The sequence below is a fragment of the Lissotriton helveticus genome, chromosome 8, assembly GCF_964261635.1.
Source record: "Lissotriton helveticus chromosome 8, aLisHel1.1, whole genome shotgun sequence".
In the NCBI taxonomy this organism is placed as follows: Eukaryota; Metazoa; Chordata; class Amphibia; order Caudata; family Salamandridae; genus Lissotriton; species Lissotriton helveticus.
Window position 1 is genome coordinate 1,013,014,899 of NC_136069.1, and position 12,189 is coordinate 1,013,027,087.

The window sequence follows — 12,189 nt, forward strand, 5'->3', positions numbered from 1 at the left end:
AAAACCGCCAGATTTCACCTGAGCTACCTAAGAAACTTGAAACCCTTCTTCGACACTCCCGACCTAAAAATGGCAATCCAGGCGGTAGTCATTTCCAGACTAGAATATGGATGTTCCACGCTTCCTCCTCCCCCATCCCCACCCACCAATGTTCTTTGTTTACCTCCTATCTATCCTGTAAAGCGCTCTGATACCCTCACTGGTCTGGATCGCGCTCTATAAAACTCTAAATAAATAAATAAAAATAAGATTATGGGGCAAATATAGGGGCCAAAATCCATTCTCAGTTGATTTGGTGTCAATGGGGATATTATGCATGCACCAGCTGACAGCCAGGATAAAGATCTTGAAGTCTGTTTGCCATACTAATATTGGTCAAAGTTCCTCACTATATTCAAGATGAAAATCGGTAAGCATGTGGTGTAAAAACACTTTTTCACCTTTATGAAATCTAAAAAATGAGTATCATTGAGCTAGGTAATAATAACAGTTATTATTTCAGGCCATTCAATGTCTGGTCTATGCTCAGGGCACAAGTTGAGGGTGCACTACGGTATACGGCATCTACCCACTCTTTTCACAGGGTGGATGCTGTCCACTCTGACAAGAAGTTGTGCCCCACTGAAATATGCAAAACTCACCCTGGTGTAATTTTCACACAGCATCATACATTCTGCAGCACTGCAGAGGGGGCTTTGTTTTTTTTTTTTTATTTCAGCTGGACCCGAAACAAAGGGTGAATTTCCGGGACCAACAGGCCTCCCTTTTTTCCAGTATCCTGGCCGGGAGCTATCTGGAGCCTCACACCTAGATACAAATGCAATGGAGGGGAGACAGAGGTACACAGCTGATCACTTCACATGTACTTGAGAGAGAAGCATGCTTTTGACTTTGTTCAGTCCCGTATATAGGAGATATGCATGCACTTTAGTAAAGTCAGATGTGTTGGTCTGTCCCAGTATTTACACAAATAGCAATTTAAATACCACTATTTTGGTTAATTTCTTTTATAGCGTTACTCATCTCAATGCAAGATGTCAGAGCACTCTACATTACATGTACATATTATACACTGACAAATTATAAGTATGTAATTCATACTTTACAGTGATTTACATAAGACAGTGTGGGTAATAAGGTGCTTTAACTACATAAGGAATTTTAAAATGCAGACTTTGCAACAAATTAAGAAAAACAGATTTACTACCATGTTTCTCGCTGTTGCAAATTTCTTAGTGGCAGAGTTTTAAACAATAAATGTATAAATTGAGGCCCAGATTTTGCACTGAGTTTACGTCTCTTTTTTTTGCACAACTGCAACGCAAAATCTTATTTGTTAAATATTTAAAGGCGCTAAAATGTACTCATGGTAGACTTGCTAAATATATGTGTGAGGTGGTAAGATCTAATGTCACTTCATGTGATGTCATGGAATGTGATGCCACGTGCGATGTCACGCGCTGTGATATCACGTGCCGTGATGTTACTTGCATACAGCCTAACTTGGTTACTCCCCCAATTTCTTTATTAAAGACTTGTGCCCTGTCTATGCTACATAAATAACCAATATTATGACATACAAATACACAAGATCTTCTGATATTTCTATTGGTGAAAATATAAAAACAACTAATTATCAGAAGGGAAGCTATTTTGCGCACGTTCCCGACTGAAAACTGGGTTGCTAACACTTGCTTACGCTCCCCCTAATTGGAAAAAAGAACCATGTATTATCATTGTATTCTCCCAAGACACCTTATCTTTGTACGTTCGCAGTGTACTATGAACTCTGGACAGTGACAAGCATGGTTATTCTGTGGTCTGATAAGGGAAACACTTATTGCTGCAGAGGCCTTTTCTTCTGCGGTGTCCTAATTTCAGGCAGTGTAGCGGGAAACATCGTTGTTCTAACTTTTTTCAAGCACAAGTAAGTGTTATGATCTACTTGCTTGTCTCATCACCCTGTAACTGGAATGTTACCTATGTCATTGTTGCTTGGGTGATTAGAACAGTGTCTAGGTCATTGATGACAGCCCAAAGCATCACACACTGGCTATGGGGAATGTTTTGAATATTGTGTTACTTGGTCATGCTGCCTATGCGGGTTGGTGGTCTTTAACCTGTATGGAATAAATACTTGGAAATAGGTCAGAAGTGTGTGGTGATTTTAGGAACTTAACATCTGCGACGAGTGCATGCTGGGCACAGGTGTGCAACCACAAACTTCCCTGTGAACCCACAAAGTGCAGTCAGAGAGGGAGATCTTAAACTGGAGTGTTATTCACGTTTTGAAGGACATACGACAGGAGGCCATGGTGTACTGGTGGAGGTAGACATGAGTACTCGTGTCCTTAACCTGGTGTGTGGGGGTGTGCTTTAGTTAAATTTAATAAGTGCTGACTTTAACGCTTTAACTGCTGGAAGCCTTGGCAATGTGCAGCATTTACAGACGCAGCTGAACCCCATATGCTTGAACGTGGAGGGAAGGGATGTAGCAAAGCAGAGTACGGGAAGCCTTTGCAACGGGCAACACTTGCTTGCATACCCAAACCCCCATGACTTAAGGAGATGCATGCAGGAGACTGTAGCAGCTAATGTGAATCTTCCATATGCCCAGAGGCAAGGAAACAAAGAGAGAGTTCATTATTAGTGGTGACGTCAGTGTGCAAGTCGCAGCGATTTGTTCTTAACTTACTGTTGCCATTTGCTCCTAGTTGATGAAGTCGGTCTCCTCTCCAACCTCATCAGTCACATGTTTATTAGAGGTTTTTAGCTAAGTGTGCTTTGATTGGCGGGGAAAAGTGTCTTGAACACTCATGGAAGTGGTTGGTATACACAGTTCTGATTACTAGAAGAAAGCAACTTGGCACACAGATTTCAGATTGTTCTGTGATCAGAGGAACTATTCTCACAAACTAGTGTGCAACTGGATGGTATCAGCAATCATAGTGTCTACATTTTGAGCAGCAGTTACATGCTAATAATACATCTAATTGTTGTGAAGTTAGCATAGTCTTTTCATAAATACAATATCAGAGTTGCTTGCCATTTTAGGTATTTTAATGTGGAAACTGAAGGTTATATTAGGTTGCATAGTCAAGTTTTGAACTACTGTAGTTTTTGTTTTGTTTGACATCACTTTTCCTTTTTACTGTATAAACACCAATAGCAGCAGCAAACACGTCTCAGCCACCATATTGTTTTACTGCTAAGGGTGACCTAATTCTAGCATGGAAGAGGTGGAAACAACTTTTCAAATCCTATTTACTTGCAATTGGTGGGGGAGATTTCTCTGCTGTGAGGAACAGGCCATATTATTGCATACTTTGAGTATTGAGGAAGGAATATGTATAATAGTTTGGACAAAATTTAAATTGGGCACGGAGAAGGTAAACCGGATAATGTAAATGACATGTTGGTTATGATACTTGAAAATCATTTTGGAGCCCAAATTAATGTTGTAGTGGAATGGCACAAATTCACGATTACAAGGGTAACAGGAGAAGATTGGGAGTTATGATGCATCGTTAAAAACGTTAGCACGTACCTGCGAATTTGGAAAACTCAATGATTCCTTGGTAAGGAATCAGATTGTTAGGTGTACTAACAATATTAAGCTCAGGAAAAAAATCTGGCAAATAATCCTGATTTGAAATTGATGATAGCCATTGTGGAAGGTATGGAGAATACCAGCATGTGGGTGAGTGAAATGAGAGACAGTAAAGGTAAAGGCACTCTTGCAGAAGAAAGCACTGTGCATGAGTTTTAAAAAAAGACATTGACATGAGTGGGGATGTTTAAAAACATGGTGATAGTGAAAATACTAAACATATTTTAACAGTGAAAAATGCCAATATTAACAGAAATATGGGCATGAAATGCGTAAGAAGTGAAAGTGAAGGACATCTCTCAAACAGTCCTGTATGTTTTGCAAAGTTTGCTACATGCAAAAAGTGTGGAAAAAAAGGACACTATGTATATGCGTCAGGGGACTAAAGTACAAGGGCTACATTGTGTGAAAGAAGAGAAGAAGTTTGTTTGGAGTGTAAGAGAAGACAGATAAGTGTATAGTGATTCTTTGGAGATGCCTGAATGTAAGATTATAGTTGGTGGGAAGAAATTGTCTGTGTTAGCAGATTCTGGATCACCTTATCCTATGTTGGATGACAAAGATTGACATATGGTGATTGGTGGGGACACATGTACGTTGATTCCACCAGATTTAAACCCAGTAGGGTACAGAGGTGTCAAAATAGATGTTCTTGGATATGCTGAGATGAAAATACAATTCTCAGATTCTCAGACCGAGAGACAGTGGGTAAAGTGTACATAGCTAAAAGAGGCGATAACCTGCTGGGATAGATACATCAAAAAGATATGGGAATTACTCTGAATCCCAATGCACCTGAGAAAGTGTTATTACTCTGAATAGAATGGTTACCAGAAGATATGTGTTCCAGGTTGCCTAAGGTGTATAGTAGCAGCCTAGGGTTGCTGAAAAAACGTAGCACTAAATCATTTAAAAAAATGGGCTGTACCATTTGTAAGTTAGGTGCAGTAAATGACTCATTTAATGATGGAATCTCTTGAACGAGAGTTAGGCAAGATGTTGGAAACTGGAGTGATTGAAGAGATTAAATGCTCAGTGTAGCTGGTTCCAGTGGTTTTGGACCCAAATGACGGCAGGAAAGAGATTAGAATGTGCATGAATTTAAGTGGATTGAACAAACACTTTTGGGTAGACAGACAACTGTAGTAACGAGGTTCACACGTTGTAGGGTTCAAAAACCATTTAATAGTTCAAATCAACATGGTGCTCCCAGCTTGACAGGATGGTAACAGCTCAACATTCCATAACTGCCTTCAAGTGACAGCACGGGCGATACCAAGTGAGGGAAGTGGGAGGGGGGAAACAGGGAGAGGAGGGAGGTACCAAAGAGGCAAGTTACAACACATCATCCTCCCTAGGGAAACAAAGGGAAAGGGCGAGGGACAGAAGAGAAGGGGAGCGGGGTGGGGAACACGAAGGAGGGGAGAAAAAAGAGAGAGAGAGAGAGAGCGGTGGAAGAAGAGAAGTAGAAAGGCAGAAGGGATAGGGGGGGAAGAAGGAAACTGCAGGTACACCAACAGACATGAAAGTGGGTACTGTGAAGAAAACCACAGCCCCTGTAAGAACCTGGAAATATAGAAGTAGGAACCCATGGCCTCTGCAAAGCTTTGGCAAAGATCCAATGTAAACCGGAAAACAGACTATGTAAAGGCGGGGTGAGGCAGGCCAGGGACGAGGAGGTGTATACAAGGGCCTCGACCCAATATCCCCCCCCCCCTTTAACCTGTCAACCAAAGGGTGGCTATCGATCCCCTACAGCTCCCGTTGAAGTCTGGAGGGAAAAAACTTGAGAAGAACACCCCACAATCCATCCACCCCAAACCCCTTAATACTGACTCCAGACTAAGGACCAGTGCTGCTAATACTGCAAGGGTCTGTCCTTGAGGAAATAATGTAAACACTGCCAAAAAAGCACTACCCCATAGACAAGGCCCAAAGGGGCCAACACATCAGGCTTCTAGTTAAACTCAACTAATGTTTCACAAGTAGAATAGCTGTCAACAAAAATCATTATTTATGAGGTGACCCACCCAGAGTCACAATAATGGTAGTCCTCAGTTCCAAATTACCCGGAAGGTAAGGCTGTTGAATAGAGTATAAGTTCTGAGAAGGCCACCCTAAAGTCCTGGCCTTAATCCAACGTGGAAAATAAGACTTAATAGGCGAAGTATTACACGTTTCCTCCTATCCTCTTTTAGTTGGAGATACCTTACATTTCCTTTACCAACAAACTAATTTTCAATTTTCTTAACTTCACTCGTTTTTTTTTTTGTTTTTTTTTCCTAACTTATCCATCACTGTCTTTTCTATCGTTTTTCTTACGTACTTCTCTTTCATCCACCTGACTTAGGTAAGTATCTTGTTCTTTATTAAGTTTGTCCTTAACTGCTTCTTTACCTCGTTCTTTCTTTCTTGCAGCTCCTTCAAAGACTGCCAAACCCTTTGATGGCGGTGTGAGAGCATTCAATGTTTCACATTTACTGACATGCATACTTTGGATCTGTGCCAGCTCACTCATGTGTTCCTTTCTTTTACCACCTAGTGATATGTTCAATTTCTTTTGATCCTTCCACCCTAGCATGGTGGGTCCACTTTCCGTTATATATATAGTGCTCCTTGTACTTTTTCCCTTGTAAATTAAATCCATAACTTTGTAACCTAATACGTTGATGTCCTCCCCTGCGTACGTTTTTATGGATCTGTTGGCCTCTTTCAATTCATTTCCATATTTTTTAGCTAATTTTCTACTCCATTCACTTCTGTTAACCACACTATACCGTGATCCTGAGTCTAGTATGATTTTTGTCTCTACTCCGCCTATGAAGATTGTACACTCCTGGTTATTTTTGCTGGGATTGACTTCCAGTTTGCCCTCCCTTCTTTCTTTAAAAACATCGTCCCTTTGTACCTTTCCTAACAAGGCTTGTGTATAGTGTTCATCCAACACATTCAAGATGTTCTCATAGATATTTCTGTCAGTTCCTTTCATGAATCCTTTTTCCATTTTGTGATACCTTTCTCGTCCCCCGGTTCCTAAACTGTGAAGTAAAATTTCCGCCTTTTCCTCTGGCAGGAGAGGTACTTCCTCTTCCTCAATAACTGACACATAGTTCTCAAAATACTCCTTCCACTCTCTCCATTCAGCAATGTTTACTTTATCCTCCTCCATAAACGGCACCGGTGGTGGAAAATTGTACATTCGGCCCCCCTCCATGTGAAGTGTGCTATAGTATTCAAGAATATAACGTGAAGATGCAATGTCCACCACACCAGAAAGATGGCACTACGAGTGCACACGTTGGACTCTCTGGCACACCAAACAGAAAACTTGTTGCGCAAGCTGTGCGCCCAAGGGATGATCCAAATTGCTTTACAGTACCTAATGAGCCTCTCAATGACAAAATAAAGGTGTATAGTAGAGAAACTGAAAGGTGCGATGAAGATGCGGTTTCCACTGTAAGTAAGCTGGAAATGTCACTTTATCCTTCAAAATACAGTAACCTACATTTAAATATGAATTCATCAATAACCAAGATATTTTCGTCAGTCCCCTTTCTCTTTCCTCTGACTGAAGACGGAGCAACCTATGGTAGTACAGTTCCCCTCCCCTGAGCGGCGGGAACTTCCTGTGGAGAAGATTTTCTTGAGTAAGTTCCTGTCAGGAGGGGGCTGCTTAAAGAAAAGATGAGCCACCAAGGTAAATACGTACTGCTTTCTCTGATAAATAGTTGATTTCAGCTGGGAAGGCGTTGTCGCTAAATACAGTGGAAGTACATTTAGACACAATGCGAACTCTCAGTGTGAGGCCCTGATTTCACTCGCGCTGCTCGGCGTCCCCGCTATTTGCCCAGAGACGCTTCTACGAGCAAGCGCGGTGAAATTCAGAGTTCTTAGTGAGGTATCAGATGCGCAGAGCGGGTGTAAATTCCGTCACAGAGTCCGTTTTTTTTTTTTTCTACTTCTACTCGCCCTTATATTTCTCCAAGATGCGCCACAACAGTGCGCTTACAGCTTTCCCTCGACGTCACTTTTAAGTAGACCACCGCATGCCCCTCCTGTGCCCGACCTGACACACGAGCCAACCTCCTCACACAATAACTCCTAGAGTTCGAACGCTGCTCCCCTCACTGACTCGCTCCTTCACCAGTCTTGCAGTATCCACTATGCCCGGCCTGGCACACGAACAAGAATACCTCCTCACCGGATCTGCACAGGAATACAGCTTCTAACAACGACTTTCTACCCCCCGGTTAAGACTCATTTTTTCAATAATAAGTCGGCCCATCCGCCATGAACTTCCTTTATCACTGATATCACACACTTCACTGAACAGCGGTAGACACTATCTCTCCCTGCTGATCGCTTCGTCGTTCGTAAAGCGAAACAGTATGCCCGGCTCAGCGCCGATCACCACAGAAGCGCTGGCTGACTACCGCCTGCTTCGCCACCCACACTCGCTGATAGGGGTTCGTTTGAGGATATCTCAGACACAACTCAGCACACCACATCTCACCTCTGACAATCCCTTGAAGGCAGTGGACGGACCTCCTGGGCGATGATAAGAAATCCCAGAGTACCACAAAGTGGGCAAAAAGCGGCCCCCGCTGTAGTAATTTCACGATGACCACCCTTCTTCTGCTTCTTCTGCGGTGCTGCTATGATGCTACGGTGTATTCCAATTCCTACGCCCAACACTGAGGAGGGATACACTTCTTTCCTTGCGGCATTTTACACAACCGAAGAAACCCCACTGAACCGTGCTTCACTTTCCTATACCACGGTAACTGTCATGCGCTAAAGAATTCTTGTTGGAGATTTTCACGCTCACTCATGCTTAAAACGGCCACACGATGGCAGTGTAACATCCAAATATGTGTTGGGTTTGCACTGCAGATTAGAGGTGAAAATTTATAGAATGTGACTGAACAATGGTTGAAATCATGAAAACTGGGAAGAGACAAATTTTAAACGCACATTGCGCTGATCCACCTCAATATCTCTTACGGGAACAGAGAACACACGGTTCCCCTGCCTCGCTTAAATTTCAACTCATTCACCGAGGCTCATTTTTTAAAGTTCAAAACACGGCGTCAACGATGCCTAATCCTCTCCATGCTCCGATCAGCTCTCCTCCTTAAGCTGAAACTGAAACTGCTCACCTTGCGGACTTTCACCGTAAAATTGGGTATTGCTCCTCTCACAATATCATTTTCCCACGGACTTCCGCCATTAATCAGAACTCGTCTTCTCAAATCAATCACCTTGACTCATCTTGTCAACTTCAAAACGCGGTGATGGCGAGCTCTCCTCATTAGCTTCAGCTGGTTACCTCACGAACTTCAGCCTCTCCCGAAGCTTATCAACTCGGGTCTTACACCTCTTCACAATCACAATAGCACAAGAACGCCCGAGGTATTTCCACAAATCTTTTCTTTTCCTTGTCCAAGCACAAATAATTCCAGGGGAGAGCACCCCACTGACCCTGGCTCAGCTCCGTTTCCGTCGTCGCCAAAAATGTAGTAACGAGGTTCACACGTTGTAGGGTTCAAAAACCATTTAATAGTTCAAATCAACATGGTGCTCCCAGCTTGACAGGATGGTAACAACTCAACATTCCATAACTGCCTTCAAGTGACAGCACGGGCGATACCAAGTGAGGGAAGTGGGAGGGGGGAAACAGGGAGAGGAGGGAGGTACCAAAGAGGCAAGTTACAAAAACAACCCTTGCAGAACATTTCAGAAACTTTAGATTTAATTAAAGATGCCCAGTTCTTCAGTGGTCTGGATCTGTCCTCTGCTTATCACCATGTATTGCTTCACCCTGAATCTAGGCATCTAACATCATTTGTAACTCCTTTCGTGCCTATGGGTTTATCTGCATGCCTCTTGGGCTGGCCTCCGCTGCTGCTTGCTTTCAAAGAGTCATAAAAAAAGTGCTGAAAGGTTTTACATAAAGTACATTTTTTCCAAGATGACACTTTGGTCTATTGCAAGGACCAGCGCGAGCATGAAAAGTTGTTGCGGCAGGTACTGGGTCGCTTGCAAGAGAACAGGCTGTTTTGTTGATAAAGAAAGAGCAATGCAAATTTTGTGTGAACTCTGTGTCTTATCTGGGACATACAATCTCTGGTAAGGGAATAAGTCCAAGTTGGATTTAGCCAATATTATTGTGAAAGAACCTACACCAGAGAACAAAGATCAAGTGACTTCATTTTAGGGTTGGCTGAGTTTTGTTCATTTTAAATTCTACTTATTCACTTTTTCTTCAGTTTTTTATTATCTACACATACCGATTCTACACTTGTTTCCTCTTTGCTAGTTTATAATACTTTTTCTGATAATATAGATCTTTCTACCTCTTTAGCAATACCAATTAATTCAGATAAAGGGATTATTAAATTCTTTATTCTATCTTTTGGTTGAAGAAGCCTAACACCCGTTGATTTTGTAGATGTGTGTCAATGTTTCCACTAAAGTCACAAGATGCTGCTAAAATCCTCAAACTAGCTATAAATTCATCAAATCTTTCATCACAACTTTGCTGACGTATAAAAAAAAAATCAATCTTTCAAATATTGCATTCAGCTGTTTACAGAATTGTTCATCCAAATGTGCAACAGCTTCACACAAGTCATCCCATGGTGAATCCTCCTCCTTAGGTCCTTCTATCTATGGCAAGTTGTCATAAATGCCCTGTGCTACAGCACCAAGGCAACTCAATAAAATCGCTTTTTTACTCTCAGGATGAAAATTCTTGGCATCAATGACTAAAAGAGAGTTCCCTAAATTTCTGTACCACGGGGGCCATTTCACAAATGGTTTACCTGCAGAAAGTAAAAATGGCTGTGACTGGGCAACAAACTGCTGTGTTGCCACAAATTAAAGTCCAGGAACCCACTCAACAGAACGAACAGACTCCTTCAAGCTAATAAAAAAAAAAAAATGTTTGATGACCTTAATACCTCATCAATTGTGAATGTGGGACATTTCCTCCAGTACTTCGAAAGCACAAAGAAAAATCTTGAATAGTGTGCAAATCACCGATATGGGTGTGCACTGTGTAAGTTTTTTATTTAACTGTAGAGTTTGCTGTTAGAGAGTGGTGTGCCCATCACCAAGCACCACTAGACCATAGTTGAAATGGAGCAAGCAAAAAACGTTCAAGATGCCGCCCCTAACGTGATGACGCAAGCACGTCCACTTTGCGGTCTATTTCGTTAACAATCAGAACGTATACCAGTGTTTGTAAGAAATTATGCTCCAGATGTGATGACTGTGATATACACACAGCAAAAAAGACCGCTTGTGAGGCAGAACAATACTGAGCAAGCAATGGTCATGCAGTGCTTGAGGAGAAGACCACTTGCGGAGGGCTCCCTCACAATAACCACTCAGTATGTGCTGACTCCAACTGCATTCCGATTCCAATAGGTACAAACAAAATAAATGAGGAAAAAAAACGTGTTCTCCAACCTGTATGCCGAATCAAGAAGCCCCCATGCGTGTAGCACTCAATTCCAATGAAATCCTGTGATAGGAAATCTTCCAATGCACCAACATGCAATTTATAGTCGGGCTTTTAAACAATGTGTGGGTCCAAATTATCCATCCTTGTCGCCAACAATTATGTAATGATCCACACAGAGACTGTTGATGTTCTTGAAGATTAAGTATATTGCACGTGATATCAGAAGCCCCGTACCATACTGCGTCCTCTGCTCAGTCAGCCAGCCGTCAACTGCCCCGCATGGAATATTACCCATGCATAATTCCACTTACTTGATACAAACACCCAAGTAACCCCACGAGGCAGACTGACTGATGCTGAGCCACAACATAGCAAGAGCATATAACATTAACATTATACAATCATAAAGATGTAACGTACTACACCTCAGCCTAACACACAAGCTCACCATCTCTGGTGGCTAGCAGAACAATTACAGCCAGCCAATCATCATACAGGAGACTATTAAAGAAAGAAATAAGACAGCTGGGCTTTTCCATCTATTCACACAGGATCAGAAACAACATACCTGTATCCATATGATCCACCACAAAGCTACTTCAATTTAGAAAGCATTGAACGGCACATCTCTTTAAAAACACAACACCACATTGTAGTAATAGTGCACTTCTGCTCCCAGAACCCAGCCACCTCTCCCATCAGTTGTTGGCTGTGAGCTTGCCTTTTACCCTGTACAGCGCTACGTTGCCTTTTTGGGCAGGTTTACATTATACGAACACCATGCACACACAAACAAACTTAAATAGCCTTCAATTAACATAGGTAAATACAGCAAGCAGACACTGAAATGTCCTTTACAAAGTGCACAAACATTGCAAACCAAACATTTAGGAAGAACTGATCTATTTAACAGATGATAAACTTACATGTTCAACCTCATCCTTGGGATCACTGCTGATGGTCTGCACATCCAGCAAAACTAAGCCGTGAGGATATATTCTCAAGGTTGCAAAACTACAAAACAAAAAGGATTGAGAAGACATTAGGGCCTTGTTCATCAATAAAATGCGGCACAACCGATTTAAGCAGCTGCTTTTAGTAATGCATGCAA

The 12,189-nt window shown here is 42.0% G+C and overlaps 1 protein-coding gene across 1 annotated transcript in view; it reads right to left on the bottom strand.

Moving 5' to 3' along the window:
• The window catches only part of SMS (spermine synthase), a 711,777-nt gene that overhangs the window by 384,482 nt on the left and 315,106 nt on the right, over window positions 1-12,189 (bottom strand). The window contains exon 3 of the mRNA XM_078657845.1: window positions 12,005-12,092. Within this exon, the coding sequence (XP_078513971.1) occupies window positions 12,005-12,092 (88 nt within the window). The remainder of the gene's footprint in view (window positions 1-12,004; window positions 12,093-12,189) is intronic.